This window comes from Tauraco erythrolophus, chromosome 6 (genome assembly GCF_009769465.1).
Source record: "Tauraco erythrolophus isolate bTauEry1 chromosome 6, bTauEry1.pri, whole genome shotgun sequence".
Classification (NCBI taxonomy): Eukaryota; Metazoa; Chordata; class Aves; order Musophagiformes; family Musophagidae; genus Tauraco; species Tauraco erythrolophus.
The window spans coordinates 33,531,995-33,551,438 of record NC_141470.1 but is presented as its reverse complement, the minus strand read 5'-3'; the positions used below and the strand labels follow the sequence as shown (position 1 = coordinate 33,551,438).

Sequence of the window (19,444 nt, the reverse complement as noted above, 5' to 3'; positions counted from 1 at the left end):
CAGAAGGGACTTTCATCTCTTCTAATGTAGCTGCAGGAGGAACTAGTATTTATGGCTATTATAGAATCAAAATTATCTAGTATTTAAAAGCTGATGGAAGCTCTTGCTCTACCAGTGCTTTGCTTGGGCTTTGCTCCTACCTCTCCTGGCTGGGAAAATCAAAGGCATAGAGATTGGAAGATGCAATATGAAGACCATCTCCACCTTAAGCTCTTTATTTTGGTACGATAAAGATTTGCTGGTACACAGCTGGGGGCAGATTTTGGCTTCAGAAAAAATTGTTTGCTTGACGTCTTAAGTTTTAACTACTACTTTAATATTACTGTAGCTAAGCATTTTCAGTAAGCCTCTGGTTTTGATATGAAGGACTGGTAACTACAGGAACTGGTAAGTCAAAATACTCTTTCAAAACAGAAGCTATAAGGATCAGATGAAAAGTTTGCTGAAATTCCTTGCTTCTCAAAGCTGTGGACCTTTGAAGGAAAACTGCAGTGTCGTATCACTGGATTTGTGACAAAAAAGAAGCACAAATCACTGCAAACTTGCCTTAAAGTAGCTTAAAAATCATTTAGAAATAATGAACACTTCTGAAGAACTGCACTCTTGAAAATTAGGAAAGTCTGAAATATGGGAACATACACAGCAAAGGCAGAAATCATTCATGCTTGCTCTTGCTTAAGTTCTTACATATTCACATGCCTGGCTAGGATGCTGCTCTGACATCCCCCAGCAGTACCTTCTGATAGGAATTAGAACTCAACAGCAGCCATCAAGGAGAACTGAGTTTGTGCTCTGAGTGGTAACAGGACAATCAATAACGAGACTGCAGAGCTGAACAGCAATTCAGGAGTCTTCTGTCGATACTCATGCATGGTATAAGGGTACAGATAAGACATATCCCAGGTAACGTTTGCTTAAGCTGTTCTTAAACACTTCCAAAGCTAGGATCCTTCACATCTTCCCCAAGCAGTCTCTTTCAATGCTTCACTCTCTTCACTGCTAGCAAGTTCTTCCTAGCTGAAATGTAAGCCCCCTTCTTACTTCCCGAATACAAGAAGAATAGATAATATCCTGGTTATATCCCTTTTTGCATTAAAGGGTGGTGTTTTTTTTTTATTTTTACATATTTTAAATTTTTTTAATTTTATATATAAACACTGTTAGCCTATCTTCCCTCACGGTCTTCTTGAGGGCTTACATTCCGTCTTCTCTGGATTGCTTGTGATTGTCATAGTCCTCCTGTGGATTACATCCACGTTTTCTTTCAAGATTGTAATCCAAAATGAGACACAGTACTCTCATGTCTTGCAAACTGCTGCTTTTCATACATGATGGTGTGCATTTTTCTTCATTAACAGTATAGCCTTGTTGACTTTAGCTGGTGATCCACTTCACTCCCCAGATCCTTTTCAGCAGGATTGCTCTCTAATCAGCTGTTCCCCTGCTGTACTTATACAGTGAGATTTTTTTTTTTCCTGCCTAATTGTAGGACCTTTCACTCGCCTCTGTTGGAATTGCGTCCTATTTTTATCAGGACCACACCAGTTTCGGGGGATCCTTTGGAATTCTACCCCTGTCTTCCAATATGCACCAGCTCATCATATCTGCAAATTGACAAGGCAGGCTGCAATCTGTCATTTAGGTCTTTATTGACAATACCAAATATTATGGGGCCCAGGACAGATCAGTGCAGAACCCTACTTAATATTGTTTTTCACTTTGTTAACAGAGTTAAGTCTATTCATTTAGACAGTTCTCCTTCAATTTGCTTACGAAAATGTCACTAGAATTTGTCATTTGAGTAGTGTAAAAGCCATGATATGTAACATCTACTGTTTCTCCTTTATCTTCAAGATTGATCGTCCTATTGCAGGCTGAATTTAAACTGATTTGTTCTGACAGCTCACATTAGCCATTACTTACCTCCTTATTATCAGCCCTATGCACTCCAAGGGATAGCAATAGGCAGACTCCTAGGGTGGGCTGCCAGACACAAAAAGCCTGACACAGAAGAGGCTCAGCAGCTCCTTTGAGAACTGCTAGATGCCTCTTAATGTGCATGATGGTGTAAGCATCATCATACTTATCATAGAATGCTTTGGGTTGGAAGGAACCTTAAAGATCATCTAGTTCCAACCCCCCTGCCATGGGCAGGGACACCTTCCACTAGATCAGGTTGCTCAAAGCCTCATCCAACCTGGCCTTGAACACTTCCGGGGATGACGCAGCCACAACTTCTCTAGGCAACTTGGTCTAGTGTTTCATCACCCTCGCTGTAAACAATTTCTTCCTTATATCTAATCTAAATCTACCGTTTTAGTTTGAAGCCATTACCCCTTGTCCTACCATTACATGCCCTTGTAAAAAGTCCCTCTCCAGCTTTCTTGTAGGTCCACTTTACGTACTGGAAGGCTGCTAGAAGGTCTCCCCAGAGCCTTCTCTTCTCCAGGCTGAACAACTCCGACTCTCTCAGCCTGTCTTCACAGGAAAGGTGCTCCAGCCCTCGGATCATCTTCAGGCACTGCTGCTGTCTCGCTCTTTCCTAGAAAAGCTAATTGGAACTGTGAAGTCATGGTCTTTCTTCTGGAAGAGGTGTGAAGGAGGCAAGAGCAGCAGAGGACTGAAGGGGACCATGCTATGTATTGGGTGGAAGGCATGGCCAGGAAGGCAGGATGGGAAGAAGGGGAAGGCGGCTTGGAAGAGGTGGCACTCTTTGGGCTCTCCAAACATTTTTGGATCCACACCTCACTTAGCATTAATCCTTCCCTACAGAGACAGACAACCTGTCATACAGTTTGGATTTTAATTTTCCACACATTTCCCTGCAAGTAAAAACATACAGGCATATTTAGGCCTTTTTGGTACCTGGAGAGGAATAAATGAGAGCCACTAGCTGGAAAGTTGTGCTGTCATTCTGATATTCCCTTTTCATCCCATTAAGTTTGTCTGGGAACTAAGAGTCAGCTGATCAGATTATTGCCAGACATTATCAAGCTGTCTATAATTAGCTTTTTATGGGTGAGAAGCCAGAAAATCCTTTGTTTGCAAGCTTGGACTATAGAGAAAGAAGAGAAATATTTCATGGAAGAGATTGTTTGGAAACTGCAGATCCTAATTAGCGTCTCAGCCTCGTAGTGAAACTGCAAGAGGCATTTCTCTGAAAAAAAAAAAAGATGCTTTAAACATCCTCTTTTGAGGAATGCTGGGTTGCGTTCTTAAAAGGCACAGCATACATGGAGCTCAGTGGATGCTTTACCATGTCTGCTCTCTTCCCTTGGTGTAGGCTTCTTACATTCCTGCATGTTATATGGCACCTTTTAGTGGCAATCTGGATTGAAAATTTAACAGAGGTTCAAACATAGGTTAAAAATTGGGCTGTGCCATCCACATGTAACCTGAGCAGTCTGCACACTCAGTGTCAGTAACTCCAACTTCAGAGAAATTTGGATAAGCATTCCAGTAGTCCAGATCTTGTTATTCTGTACGTTACAATTACAGCAGTTTAAGTCCAAGGCAACTTTTATTCTAAGATAACCCTTTACATTTTCAGCATCATCTTATGAAAGATTTTACCTGATTCATTTTGGAAGTTAATTATAATTTAAATTACTAACATATGGCTGAAATTTTCAATGTCATGTAGTAATAGTATTCCTTTTAATTCCTCTACGGACAACATAAACACCATTTACCCAGACTGCAGCACACAGAGGTTAGTGATACAGCCATTACTGGCATGGTTAGAAAATCACTGTCTCTTCCAAGACAAATGTTTTTCTTTTTTTTTTCCCTCCTGTTTTGTTTTTGTGTTTGTTTGTTTTTTTTTTTTTTTTGTTATATCCCAATAATTTTTCTTCTCAAACACTTAAATTCAACCAGAACTTATCACTATCATGTTTTCTCTTTTCTGAGGAAGACCTTCACCATGAAGGATTCCAAGCCTTCTGAAGTGACAGAAGTATGAGACTCTCCTAGTCTGTCCTATTAATTCGAAACTAAAGAGATATGAGAACAAAGCCTGTTCAATGATATATAAAGGTCTTAATCAAATGTCTGAATAAACCCTGAAGCAGTTACATCAACGCATCAATCATGTTTTCCAAAATAGAGCCAGAGCAAGTATATGCACCATCTTCCTGCAATTTAAACAGATTTTAAGTAAGCTGCTGGCTGCTATACTTAGGGCAAGATTCTATCAGAAAGTAAAGCATTTTGCAGAGTTTAATTGTGGTTATTTCTGGGGATGACACTGTCGGTTTGTGAAATACATATTGAGTTTGTAGTGGTTGGAGTACCTAGCACTTACTAAGGAGTAATAATCCACATATAGAAAGAAAGAAACTCCAGTGGTAGAGTCAAGAATAAATATGGTAAAGAGTGAATATCCACTTCAGGTTTAAGCAGTAATGGATTTAGCTACTTCTCTCTACTGCCACTGTCTGGAACAGTCTCCTTGGCCTTGCTCACCTTGCAGTAAACTCCTGCAAGTGAGCCAAATGCACTAATACATTTTTGGAAGACAAATGTAATATCCCCTAGATTTTCAGTCTGAGCAGTGGGAAGCAAAGGTCCTTGGCATTCAGACCCTTTTGCGTGAGTATACGAGAGTGGTTCAACCACAGAAGCCACTCTTAGGTCTTGCACAGGACACCTGCTCCAGTCTCCAGGGAATATTGGCAAGGGCTAGCTTTAAGCATGGCAGGTTAGTATCCCTTGATGAGTGTACTCAGCAGAGAAAAAAGATGATTCAAGGCAGGAATGTGACTGTGATCTGCTCGAGGAGCTGCTCTCGTGCACACCCAGGGAGACTGGTTTCCTCTGCTTGGATTTCACTGCTGTAAATGCTCCTCTTGGTCCTCAGGCTACCTGCACTGTGTCTTTATGTCCTTAGCACCTTGTCTCAAACTCTTAGCTCCACTTCTCCCCCCCATACTTTGCCTCCTCAATAGACCGCAACTCCCTGCTCGTACACCCCTTTCACCACCCTAGCAGTTCTGTGCCTCTGTCCCCATAAGTGTTTCAGCCCCAGTCTCCTCCCCTTGCAAACATCTGTCTCCCTGTCTTTTCTGTCATAAGATGACCCCTCTCAGCTTCGTTTCCACTCTCTGCTCTTCTTTCTTCCTGTGACCAGTGAGCCAATAAGAGAATTTTCTTGCTCTCCAAGTTTAGAAATCCCCACTTTTTCCTAGATCAGATTGTGCCCAGGGTGGACCAAATATTCAGTGGAATTGGGTACCGAATTCTAAGGCATCTCTACTGACTGCTATATGCAGTACTATGGTGGTTTTATTTTCAGACGGTTATCAGTTGGCCAGCTATGTTTTACCCCAGGGATAACAGAAGGCACCTGCTTGACACAAATGATATCTGCCAGATTTTGGTTTGCAAAGCCAAACGATGCGAGGGCATGAGACAAATCCAAAGAGACAGTCACCAGAGATCTTTAACAAGGGAAAAATGAGATATGTTTACCTAGCCTGTTTTTCAAAAATACCCGAATAGTCTTGGCTGACATTTTGCGAAAGCACACATCCAAGGCAGACATTGCACATGGAATATTTTAGTCCAAAAACTTTAAAGACCAGCAAAGTAATAAGCAGTTGACCCTCTCCTATGGTGGAAGGCGCAAGGCGATCTTAAAAACAGGTAGCGCTACCAGCTTACCTGGGTGATAGCAAACTGCAAACAAGACAGGAGTTTGTGAAATAGGAACTTACAACCCAAGATATTCCTGTAGGGCAAGGGCATTTTCATCTCCCAGAACAAAAGCAAATGGAATTCTTGTTATGACTAACACAGCGTGCTGAGCCCAAGGAACATGCCACAGGGTAGGGATATGCTAACGTTTGCACAATAATTTGGCTCAGTCTCTTAAGTGTTCTGTAGCACGGATAGATCTTGAGCCTTGCCTACAGCGAGAATTTAGCCACTGGTATAAACTGTGTCTGGAGGATTGTTCTGGCATGCAGATTTACCCTTTGGTGAAAATCCTCAGGTAGACAAGGCTCTTGATGTTGTTGTTCAAAATCTCCACGTTAAGACCCATACGTTCTTCTTCCAGGCTTAGTTCTTAGCTCAGCCAAAATTAGAAGCCAGAAGTTTGGGCCAAACTGAGCTATTTGTGTAACCTGCAGAGGTGTTCACACAGAAGAGGTTTCTCTGCTAAGTTGCTAACTGGCAGCACTTCCAGTTGAACTTCATTTTGAGGGCTCAGAGAACAGCTGTACAAGTAAGGAAAGCTGAAAAATATGGGGTTTTTTAGTAAGAGACTCCAGACACTTCTTCATGCAGGCTATTAAAGACAAGATAGAGGAGTGGCTTGATCAGAGTCTCAGAATACCAGTGCAACAAGCAAACACAAGCTTTTGAGAGTAGCAAAGGTGTGGCTAGTAATTACACCAGTGGCCAGTAACTGCAGCTAAACAAAATATCAGTATAGAAACATCATGATGTTTCTTAAAGAATGAAAGTAATTAACCTTTGGGAGAAAAGAGCTCTCATGGATCCTTTCTCATCCATCAAGCCTAGATATCTTCCTGAAAGATACTCTAGAATTGAAAATTAATTCAGGGTGCAATAAAGTAGAATCCAAAACCCCCAAATGCCGGGAGTTTGGTTACAACTTCCCACCATTGCTAACCGCAGCTACTGGTAAAGGTTAAAGTTGTAGATGTATTTTGGCTGTACAGGTGCTTTAATGTTTGTTTTGCCTAACCTTGTGCTGAGCAGGGCCACACAAATTAGCTCTTACAGTACGGTTATCTATTGGTACCAGATCTCTGTACTGCACCACTTAAATTATTGCAACTCATGGAACTGGCTGGCACAGACTGAGTCCACAAATTAAAACTTAGAAATCTAGGCTTAACACTCCTCTTATGAGGAAAAACAGGCAAACCTCCGATTTCCTTGCTTAAACATCAACAGTCAGTTGGGAAGCGTGGTGGACAGGGCCTCTCCATTGGAGCTAATAGCATTAACCTTCTCCTCCTCCCCATAGCACAGCTCACCCAGTAGCTTCAAAATGGCTCATTTTACAGCAGATAGGGACTCTACATCACCGTGTGACATACAAGGTTTTAAAAATTGGGAGTAACTTATTGCTTAAGCTGTCACAGTAAATCAGCTGCCAAACTGAGAATGGTAACTGAGTATGATGGATAACCATCACACACAGCAGGGAAGCAGGACATCCTATGTTCCAAGCTGGAGAGATGTAGCCACCAGATGCTGTATTACAAGGACAATGAGACCCACAGGGAATGAGTGACTGTAGGTTTGCATCTGTGAGTAAGGGGCATCCTTCTAATGGCTGAAGAGCTGCTAGAGATGGTGCTGTGTGGGACCAAGCCTGTTGAGTTTCAAGAAAGTGGGAGCTGGATAAACTTCACAGTTCAGTCTCTTTGACTGAGGTCTGTTCCTCAAAAGGATTCACTGGGGGCTTATTACGAACCAAGAAGGAGGGTGATGAGGTGTTTGATGTGGTAAACAAAGGCTCCCAGACAGAGATGCACACGTCTATTCAGGAAAGCAGCACATTTTCAAAACAGTTCTCCCCTGACTGAATTAGGTGGGAAGTACAAGGATTCCACATCTCTTCCATTTCTGAAAGCTGAATTACTAACAGCCTCAATATTTGCATTGAATCACGGTCCGTTAAGATAATTTGAGTGCACCAAGAACAGAAAGCACGCACCTCTAAATATTTATAAGGGAGATACTCCCTCCAGGTTCACTTCCATTAGCCGCTTCCAACACTGGCTCTCCAAATGGCCAACCTTCCAGCAGAACTGTTTCCTGCACATCCATCTGCTCGCTTTGTTCAGATAAACACGTCTCTCCTGCTAGCCCTGTGGTATTGGCTTCTTTCTGCCGCGTGCACAGGGAGTGGGGATGCCCTGCAGAATCTTTACTGTGGGCATGAGTCACGGAAAGAACTCAGCTGGGTATCTGGAAGCCCATTTTGGGTTTATGAATTAGCAGGATATGGGAGACTTTTTCTTTTCATTTAAAGCAATTCGTGAAGCAAGTCTAATATACATGAATAGACTGCCTGTCATTTTGCACAGAGTCATCTCTATGACTCTCACTGGAAATACCAAGTAGTAAATGAATAGAAAGACTGAAATCCACCCCACACCTCCACCCGCCCCTCCCCCCCCCCCCCCCCCCAAATTGCTCTGAAGGGCAGTTTCACAGAATGTGAAAGGCTGGATGAGATTGGCAGCATGCAGAAAGCTGCTGCTGCTGCTGTACGTGCTACTGGACAGCAGATAAACAAAGCAATCCCATTTCCAGGGCTGCGAAGCCAGCAGTAAATTTACACAGCCATCTTTTAAATAGCTTTGAAAAATAAAGGAAAACAAGGCACAGTCATTTCAAGCTCCATTAGAAATAGAGTGAGAAAAATCAATGTTTGACAAATAGGAAGGGACAAATTCTGGATAAGGAAATGCTGCTGAGCTTTTAGAAACATGTGGTTTTTAACTGGCAATCAAATAGTGAGCGACCAGATGCCTTTGAAATACCTGTGCACTTTAATGGTAGGAGCTGTTAAAATACATTGAGAATCCATCATTAAAGCAAATGGGACAAAGCTCTCATTAGTAATTAATTACTGCATCACTTAACCAAACCTACCAGTAGTGGAGCTAGTTCTGCAGTCTTTGCTCGACATACCTGTACCATCAATTCTCTGCTAGTAAGAGTCTGTTGATGATTGTTCCCAGTCGGCTATTTAAGGTTTAAACGTGTACTTGGGTTAGAAACATATTCTGTCCATGTTAACTGATTGTAGACTCGGACTAATTTGGGTTAGAAGGAAGCCCTGGAGGTCATCTAGCCAACCTCCTGCTCATGAAATGTAAAGTGAGATACAGGGAGGGTGCAGGGCTTACTTTAGGGGTGCAGGAGAAGGGGATCGATTATATTCCTGACCTAGCATCATGTCCCCTCAGCTGCAGGCTGCAGTTACCATGCAAAAAATGAAGTCTGGCTGTTCACTGGTGACACCTGAACTGTGATGACTTGGATTTCCAGGAGCAGTGAGTCTCCTCCTTGCCAGAGACATACTGAGTAACACCACCTGCCATGGGAAATGTCTCTCCATGCCCTGGCACTTGACATTGCCAGCCTCTGAACTGATCCTTGCAGCAGCATCCTGCCTTCCTTCCCCAAATCGTGTCATTCCCGAAGTCATCTTGGGTTGCAGCACTAGGTGACCTTGTGGACAGCAGGACTTTCTTCATTTCCCCCGAGCCTGCGACTGCACAGTGTCCTGTTCTTGTCAGCGTTCCTCAAACCATTCTTAATGCCCAATATGGTTAATTAAGTTTAGCCCACCAGAGTAAGCACTACAGTAAGCCATGAACAGGGCTGTAAAGCGTGCCTCAGTGATCTCTCCCTTTCCTCTTTATCTCACTCCCAGTTGTGGGAAACACACTATGGTGATTTTCTTCAGCCCCTTGATGTTCATGCAGCAATTGTCCTTCAGCACACGGAGTCCTCAGCACGCTGTTTCTTCACTGTGTTTACCTTTTCCTTTAGGAAGTCAGCAGAACTGACCTCTGGGGACGGACTGGTGTTGCAATGCTTTGCAGAAAGCACACTGCCTAGACACATTTTTTCCTTGGGCTGCAACCCCGGGAGTCTCTGGTTTGCTAGCAGCACATTCCAACAGCAGAGCCCCTTGCTTCCTGTAGCAAAACTCCGTCCAGGACCTCCTGGATAAAAGGCAGTTACATATTATTTGTAAATCTAGCAGCCTTGGATTAAGCCAAATATGAAATTTCATCCAGTTTAGTGCCTTTGTCCCTTGTCAGGTGACAATTTGTTTGACTGCCTTTTTGTACTTCCCTGAGCTCCCGCCTTCAGTCTGAGAAGGGATTTTACTGTGAAGGAAGCCAGTCACTGCCGTACGGTGTTCCCGCTCTGCCAAGGGATGTTGATGTTCTCGCTCTCTCCCTCCGGCCCCCCTGAGCAAACACAATCCCTTTTCTTCGCAACCCCCAAAATAGAAGTGTTGGTATTTTAATTGCAAACAATCAGGTTTGGCAAACGGTCAGTATGAGCGCACCCCTTCTCAATCACAGATCTGAGTCATTTCCCTCACCTAAGCTGCTCTCTTCCCCCATGCAGCAGCAGGGAGAAATACGGCACTAATGTTCTTCTGTCCGTCCGTCTATCTGTCTGTCTCCCCACCTCCCCGTCCCGTCCCCTGCAGCCTGCCTGCTCCAAGCCGAGCTGGTGAATTACGAGCGAGTCAAAGAGTACTGCCTCAAAGTGCTCCAGAAAGAAGGCGAGAACTTCAAGGCGCTCTATCGATCAGGAGTGGCATTTTACCATCTGGGTGACTTCAGCAAGGCCCTCTACTACCTGAAAGAGGCAAGATCCCGCCAGCCGACAGGTACGGGGAGGGGGGGATGAGCGGGGACATGGCTTTGCATGGAGCGCTTTTGCATTTCTTCTCATGAGACTTGGTCCGTTCCCAACTCGATTACATTGATTTCCACAGGGATGAGCATGACTCACTGTACCCTGAGCTGTACTCCCCTTCAAGCGCTTTCTCATAGCGCAGCGAGGCTGCAGTGCCCAGAGATTAACCACTACTGGGGCTGCAGCACAACCTGGAAGATGACAGTATTGCTGGAATGCCATCTGTGTGGCCTCTTCCCCTCCCTGGTTTATTTCTGAAGAAGAAAGCAGGATGGGGAAGAGTGTATCCTGACCATTACACTTTCTGACTCTTTGAGAACAAGCTTTTCCCCCTCAGCAAATTCAAGAGGCTATTTGTAATCCCCAACAGCCATGACTTCCACCGTCCCAGTAAAGGCTTAGTATTGTAATTTGATCAGAGACACAGACATTTACACACAAAGTATTCGTCAGGATGCTTCAACTTTTGCCATGAAATCAGCCAAGTACCTGTCATCCACATGTCAAACCCCAACAATTCAAACGATTCATTTTGGGACAGCAAAGAAGTTGCTATATATTCAAGCAACTCAGCCTTACCAGAGCAACCTCCTTTGTGCTAACCTGCCCCACCTCAGAAGGCAGGTAGAAGGCTACGGTGCAGAGATGGTGCTTCCGTTTTCCAAAGAACCACCACCTAATAGACAAAACCACGCTATTGTTTAAACTATATCTTTTAAAAGAATTCTGTAATACTCAAAGGAGAAATAAAGGATTGTGAGAAAGTAAAATGGAAGCCACATGCAAAGAAAACCCCACAGAGCAGCTCTTCCACCTGAACCTCATAGGGGAGAACGACAACGCAGCATGAAGCAGGAGTGAGCCTGGGCCATGGCAGAGCACGCTGGAGCTGATGTTCATGGAACTAGAGGAGGCAAGGGATGCTAAGCTGGCTGTGCTCGGTGTCCTACAGGAGCTGGTCCCGCAGGTCTCCTGTGGTCGCTGTGCCCTGGAGCAGCACCGGGGCGAGTGCGCTTTGGGGTGTGCTGGGATGTCCCTCCTCTTCTGTCTCCCCCGAGGGTGCCTGGTCCCATCTGCTGCGCTTGGCCGTGGGCTCCAGGCAGTCTGACAGTGCAGCTGTGCCCCCACACTCCCTGAGCAAATGTGCTCAAAAGCTCGGTTTAGCCTATTTCAGTTTCCAGTGTGCCCTTCTGCTTTCAGCCCTTGCCAGAACCAGGAAATGGAGAAGCCTGTGCAAGAGCAAAAATAGTCAGTGGAAAATAAGGAGTTATCCTAACCTTGAGGTTCTGACTAGGCTCAGATGTCAAAAAGTCCTTTTAGCTGAACCACTTTGCTGCCTTTTTTAAAAAGATGCATTTTTTGATTTTCCCCGCTCCCCTCAGTGATACTATTTATTTGGTATCCCTCATTGCTTTTCGAAATAAATACTAATTTATGCAACAGCTTCAAATACCACAGCTTGCTGCAAAAACATACCAGAAAGTGTCCCCAGAGGTCCTTAATGTATACAAAAAACAGTTTTGGCCTTCAGCTCTGCATCAGAGACTCTTCCCTGATATTGTTAGACCATTCAGGGCCATTGTTCCACTGTTTTATTTATGATTATGGAAAACGTGAAGGGTATTCAGAGGGAAAGAAGTGAATACATACAGTAAGAAAGGACATGGCTGTTAAAACACAGCAGGAGGAATCAGGTAACTATCAAGAATTACTACATGACCTGGAATAAGTCAGTGTCTCCACTTTCAGTGTCTCCATCTGCAAAATGCGATTGCTTTCCTTTATCTGAGGTTTCACTAGGCTCACTGGCAAAAGTACTTGGTTATTATTACAGTCATGTTCTGTGTGTTCTTTTTTTTTAAATAAGGAATGTTTCTGGCACAAATCACAGTTATTCTCTTTGGTGGGGGAGATTGTACATGGTAAAGAGGAATTAGCTAGCAAAGGGTTTTACTGTTCTAAAGGGCTGTCGGCACAGCAAATCCCTTCTGGCTATTTACTGTCTGTCAAGGGTGAAAGTTGGGTTTGGCCTGATTTCTTATGCTTCCTCCAAACAAAAATCACAAAAGCAGATGGAAATAACACAAGATAATTGTATAACTCTCCTTACTAAGGGAGAGGGAAGCCGCTGTTGAGTTGTGCAAAGCATACATGCAGCTGTCCGTGAACTCCATGTCCTGAGGCTGGTGCAGCACAGGCAGTCAAGCATACACCTTACCTTCAAGCCTTGTTCAGCTCCTTCCCACTGGCGGGGCCGCATCATCGAGGTAGGTACCGACTGGGATTGAGACCAGACCATCAGCTGGCCTGGTAATACCAAACACCCACAGTCAGTCTCTGCTGGCCCCGCGCTGAAAGCTCACATTTGGACATCACAGAGACTGCACGTACAAGCCAGGTTTGCCATGCCGCCTGGAGTAGGCTCATGGCTGAGCTCAGGAGCTGCCTTCCTGAACACCTGCAACTTGGAAGTCCTGGGAGCAAAACCCAGGTCACAGTGTCTGCACAGCAGATAGGCAATGGGGCTCTGAAGCTCCAGGGAGAAGCAGAAATGACCTTTAAAATGGCAGGAGGTGGCTCTGCACAAGGATGCAGGCATGGTCCTAGAAGCCAGGAGACCTGTTCTTGCAGCTTTGCCAGCATCTCTTTGTATGGGTCTGACCCCTCATCTGAGTTGTGCTCATCTGTTATTCCCACATCGGCCAAAGGGAATCACTTCTTCCTCACTGAGAGATGAGAGTCGAGTCTTCCTTAACGTTTACATTTAGCTTTGAAATACTTCTGCAGGCAGAGCTAGCATGGTGCAACACTATTTGATGGAAAAGACCTGATGAAGATAAGGCTCTACTTCTCCTGTAAACAGAGCACTGCTCTCATTATTTCTCTTTGGTGAAACAGTGGCCCTCAAAAAGGAAGCAAAACGTGCCAAAACCTGCCTGGGAGATTTATAACTAGTGCACAGTGGGAGTATCTCCCACCCGCTATCAGGCTACACCTTACTTTGCCCCTGGCTTCCCAGGTGTGTGGAAGTTTCCCAGGTGAGCAAAGCTGTGCCATCAGCAGCCAGCTACCTCCCCCGCGAGCCAAAGGGACCTGGCGACCTTTCATTGCCCAGTTATGCACTGAGCGCACCTCTGCTTCCCTCAGCCCGGCGTCGAGTCCCTTTGTGCCCACAGCTGCTTAGGTGGGTGCAGTACTCACACTTGCTAGTGCTAGACGTGTTACCAGTAATTTGTTCATCTCTTTGAAAGCTCAAGCACTTCTCATTTCCCTGTCTGAGAAACGTGGGTCATGTTGCTGTTCGGATGAGGAGGAGACAAGGTTGCCCTCTGACTGTGGACTGCAGTGCACTTCAGATTGGTTTCTGAGCATCTAACAACTTAAATGGACTAAGCTGGCCCTGTCTGTCTGTCTGAGTAAAGCTGTGAGCAAAGAACCATTTTCAATCAATGCGTGAGTGAAAGTGGCTATTTTTTTGCTTACTTGCTTCTGATACCACATGGCTTTTCCATGTGTGTGGGAAATCACCCCCATGATAGTAAATCAACATGATTTGAGAAAGGGTTGACCATGACTGCAGAATCACGGGGTCTGTCTGGAGACATGTACCCATTTAGATCAACGTGGCTTCAGGGTGAACTGGTTCCCTCATTGCTGAGGCCAGGAGGTAAAACAGAACTCACATGTTCTGTGTTGATGCACTGAGATACTGGAAGGAGAAAAGGGGCTCAGCTTATCATCTGCACGATGCTGGGCTCTCACAGATCTCTACAGGGATGAATCAGTAGTTCTCTGCCTGTAGGAACTTCATTAGACAGGTTATACAACGCAGCACGCAGCATATGACAAAAATGCAGATAGAGTGTCATGGCGGAAGGACTCCCAAATATGAAATTTCAGGAAAGCAAGGGTAGAACGAGAATGTGAAGGATGCTCTTCCCAATTCAACTCATCATGGAAAAATGTAAGAAGAATGAAATAGGCTGTAAAAGGAATAGGAGGGTGAAAAGGCAGGGAATAAGTGTACACAAAACGCCTTTAGGGGTTTGCGTGCAGGCACAGAGGGAATGGAAGCCAACGGAGGTGCCATTCCACAAAAGCAGGCAGGAATGACCTGGATAGTTTCGATTGTGCAAACTCAACTGTTCTGACCAAGAGTAATCAGAGAAAAGGTAAAACTAGCTGAGGCAAGATCGTGAGCAACGGGGACAGTGAGCACAAATCAGATCAGCCTATCCAAAAACCAAAGCTGCAGGGTTTGATTCAGAGCTGCTTCCAGCTGATGCTGTTCTTGCAGTCAGCGCTGAAGCCATGTTGCTCCGCAGGTGGTGCACCAAGCATGAAGGTGCAGTGTGTCTGTCTTTCACAGGGAGTTGTAACCACCATACGTGTATGTGTGTGCTCTTTCCCTGCAGATACCAATGTCATACGATATATCCAGCTGACAGAGATGAAGCTCAGCAGATGTTCCCAGAGAGAGAAAGAAGCCTTGTGAAAATGAAGCCACTTCAGCTGAAGTGCCCAAGGGGGAACATTTCCTTCCTAGAAGCCCATTTGGTGGATTTTCCTGTTTGCTCTGCCTCATCCTCATCTTCTCATCCATCCACATTCCCATGCTCTTCATTGAATCCCAGTTTTGAAAAAGAGACTTAGACACTGGATATGGCTGCTTGCCAATCGTGGTAATACCCCTTCCCCGTGGCAGGAGAGCACAACGGCCACAGCCGGCCTTTTTCCAAGGCAGTGTCACACATCCGGAGTAGGCAATGCTGAGGGACCTTTCTGGTCCTGAGCTGACTGCCTATTACCGTTAGGGAAGCAACCCCCAAAACAACGACCTCCTGACCAGGCAAGTTGAAGACAAACACTTTCCGCTCTTGAGCGATCACTGGAGCTTGGAAGAGCTAAGAAACCAAGAGAGCTGCTGGTCGCTTCACAGGGGATGCCTTTTTACTATTGGTTCCCCGTGCCTGCTTCTCCAGTGTGTGTTATTGGTCTTCAGTGAGAGCCCACACGCTCCCAGGCTAATGCCAGTGAAAACTGTTTCTAAACATCCTCTTAACGAAAGCACAGAGCACCCCTCGAACCCCCTGCAGAGCTGTCCCGGTGCCGGAGGAGAAGGCTGTGGGCTACCACAGAACGCTGAATGGACTGTGAAAGCGTGGTGTACAGCGTGAGGGAAAAACTGTGAAATAATTCATTAAAGGCAAATAAAAATTATTAATAGGCAACAAGTCCAGGCATTGCTTTCCAAAGGGACCTCTTGGGTTCCCCCTGCCAGACAGGCAACATTGTCTAATGGGGGGGCAGCATGGGGTGGGGAACAAGGGACGTCTCTGTTCTTATCTTGGCTCTGCCAATGCCTTGCTGTGTGATCTTGGGCAAGTCACTTAGCCTCTCTGTGCCTCGGTTTCCCCATCTGTACACTGGGGATAATAATACTTCCCTACCTCGCAGGGGTGTTGTGAGGATGTATTAGTTAATGTTTGTAAGTAACAGTACAGTGATGTACAGTGCGAAGTATTAGTACATTGGATTGAGGTCTTGATTCTCCCACCTTGTGTTGGTGCTTCCTGTGTCCTGTTTGTTTCTTTTGTAGGAGAACACAGTGCTAACAAACAGGGCAGGACCAATAGCTTTGGAGCCTGTTTTAGCAGCCCATAGGGCCTGTGTAGTCCTCCTCCAGCAGCCTGATTACTTCTGAGAGCTCAGGCTCCTTGGCTCAAGGGTCCTTTTCTGAAACTGCCAGTAATGGGATCAGTTAGTGCCACAAACCCATTCCCAGTGTGACTGCCCCATCAGTGGTCCACAGGGACCTGCTGCCAGTTGCAGGATGTACATGAGTGGTCTCATGGTGGTCAGCGTGAAGTGAGCGTACCCAGAGCTACTTCACTCAGCCCTTGGCTGAAACATGGAAACTGAAACACAGACCGCTGGACAGACAAAGTTCAGCCAAGTACTGCGTGCTTTGGTCCCTGCGTGCTTTGGTCCCAGCTGACATGGTGTCTGCGGACACTTGGCTATGGCATCCCACATTCCAGCTGTGGTATCTCACCACACTTTTCTCTAGCCAAAATTTGAAAGAGTTGGTAGAGAAACATCAAGAGAAAAGGCAAATCTCCGTCATTGTCTCTGAAAAAACTGAAGTTTTATTCTTTAGATCAGGGACACAGCCAGCCCACATTGGGGGTGGTGAAGAGACCATCTTAAAGTGGCATATAAGTCTCTGAGATAAGGTGGACCTACATCAGTTGTGTGAAACTTATATTACCTGGGATGGCACCAGAAGTTCATGTTCCTCAGATGGGTGGTGGAAAGCAGCTGCTTCCCAAAATTGGGAACACTGTGTGCAGCTACTGTGAGGGAGGCAGCACAGTCACCTTCTTCAGACAGCCCATGGTTCATACATCTGTACCAGAAATAGCAAGCACCTCTGCCCACCACTACGTGTGTCTAAGCAATAAATGAGGCCACAGCTGCTGCTAGGACAACAATTGCATTAAAGACAAAGTGGACAAATGAGGGAAATTCTGTAGGTGACCAGTAACTAGACCAGAAAAAAAGTTTAGGCAGAGCCGTGCTTGGGTGCATGTAAGGTGTGTCTGGTACTGTCTAAAACACAGAGCTAATAAGGCTCCGGTTCTCAGGTGCATGCAGTTCTCCATCTCCTAAATACATCACAGCACACCGCAAATTCAAGTAGAGGTGACTTCCCCCCTACTTCATATTGCTCATGACAGTTCATCCCACAGCTGCGTCTGTCTCTTCGCTGCGAGTGAAATGAGGATTCATCCTGCAGGCCATGCAAGAGGAGAGGACACTACCTACACAGTCTCTGCCCCAGGAAAGCTCAGGCAAGCAAGACAGGCTTGTTACTCATGACCTTAATGTAAGAGAAAGGGAATTTTCCAGTCACTGGAGATATAGGTCCATGGACTGTCATTTTGTTTTGAAACAATTTTAGCCCTCGCAATGGCTTCATTGACATACTGTCACTGCATCAGTCCCATGTATACCTTAGTATAAAAAGGGCACAGCAGACTCCAGAATACAACCTCCTCAGTTCTCAGCCTCTTTCCTTCCAGGAGCACTGCAAAGCATGGGGGAAAGTGGAGAGCTAGTGAATGTGCATATGAAAAAGATCTCAGGGAGCCTCTAGGTTCTACACAATCACCTACTTTCTGCAGAAGATGTTTTTCTTTATGTAGCTTGACACTCGGGGTACCTGCAAGCCATGCACACTCACATCAGGAGCTGGTAGAAGGAAGCCACCAAAGAGAAAACAGTCAGGGACTGTTTTGCCAGATATGTAGCATCTGTATGCCTCCACAGTGACAGAGAGCTTGAGCAAAACATGGACAAAACTCCAGCTCGGGGCCCTCCACTTGTCAAGGAGAGAGACAGCAGTAATGCCATGAAAGCCAACAGAGCTCCTGCGGACTGCACTCTCCCCAGAGCAGCCAGCTCTGCCTTGCAGTATCAAACATCCCAGTAGACTTTGCAGTCTAAAACTGGAAAGATGTGCAGACACATCACTGCTTCTACTGCATGTGTCAGGGGAATAGGGAAGAGCCTTTGAAACTTTCTAAAAGGCTTTGTCTTCTGCAGGAAAAAAAGAGAAGGCATATTTGACATCCAGCACATCAAGGGGCTCTTCAGCTCTAGAGGAGCAAGGCCCTAAAAGACCACTGGCAAGCTTATCTCCTGTCCACTGCTGAATTTAAGAATATCCAAGGGAGAAGCCTGTGGTTTTGTTCAAACACTGCCTTAACAGGAAACTGAAGAGTGAAATACGGATTGGCCATAATGGGGAGAACCTAGTGTCAAGCCCCCAAGAAAGAGGTCTGTATATACAACAAGAACCTCCAGAGTCCATAATAAAGTTACACACCTTTTCCAGTGAGTGGTCCTTCACAGGCAGATGTGGAGGTGTGTCGTGGTTTTTGGACTGAGGGTCGAGACAAGAACCGAGAGGGAGCACCCACCAACCATGGTCCCGGGCAAAACATGACTCAGGCTTTCTTAATAAAACAAAACAATTTATTAACAGTTACTGAACAAGAGACACAAGGAACGAAACCGGTTACTTGAGAGGAGAAAAGAGAAAACAAGGCCAGATCTTAAAACAACACCTCCCCACCCTGTTTCCTTTCGTTCCTGGCTCAACCCCCCCCCCGGCGGCGCAGGGGGACAAGGAATGGGGAGTGCAGGTCAGTTCATCCATGTTGTTAACTACCGCTCCTTTCTCAAAGGAGGAGGAGTCTTTACACCATTTTTCCCTTGCTTCGGTGGATCCCCTACTCATGAAGAAAAAAGTCCCCAAACTTTTCCAACGTGAGTCCTGCCCGCAGGATCGCAAATCCTTCCCCATGGATTGTACCAGTTCAGGCTTTACCAGTCTCAGCCTCTTAGGGAGCTGCTGCCACTCGCGTTGGCGTGGGTCGTCCCACGGATCCCAGATGCCTCCACGACCTCGTCGTGCATTCCATGCCCCATTATTAACAGTACCTGGTCGCGCATCCCCTGCTCCACGACCTCTCCTGGGCTCAGGCATCTCCTTCCCGACGTGGGTTTCTCCACGGGCCACGAGTGGGTCTCTGCTCCGCCGAGTACACCTTGGCTGCAGGGGGGCCACCTGCCATCTCACACCGATTGCAAGGGAAGCCTCAGCTCCAGTACACCTCCTCCTGCTCCATCTTGACTGACCCGGTCGTTGTGGTTGTTTTCTCTTAGATCTTAATCCTCTCTGGGGGAGCTCGGCCCGGCGGGCACCCCGGGAGTGGGGCGCTTACCGAGTCCCCCATGCGGCTCCCCCGGCGCCATCTTGAGCACATGGCGCCGGCCCAGGCCCGAGCGGCCGCCCGGCCGGGAGCCAGGGCAGCGCCCTCCTGCTCTCTCCTTGCTCCTGAGCAAAAAGCCCTTTTCCCACCCCTTTGTCCCAACTTAAATAGGGCAATTCGCAGAGGCGCCGATTTGGCTCAACCTCCCCCGGGGGGGGATGGGACTCAGA

The 19,444-nt window shown here is 46.0% G+C and overlaps 1 protein-coding gene across 1 annotated transcript in view; it reads left to right on the top strand.

The window, feature by feature from the left end:
• TTC9 (tetratricopeptide repeat domain 9) overlaps window positions 1-14,929 on the top strand; it is a 28,214-nt gene extending 13,285 nt beyond the window's left edge. Inside the window, exons 2-3 of the mRNA XM_086613843.1 lie at window positions 10,223-10,405; window positions 14,850-14,929. Of these exons, the coding sequence (XP_086469969.1) occupies window positions 10,223-10,405; window positions 14,850-14,929 (263 nt within the window). The remainder of the gene's footprint in view (window positions 1-10,222; window positions 10,406-14,849) is intronic.
• The last annotated feature ends 4,515 nt before the right edge of the window (window positions 14,930-19,444 follow it).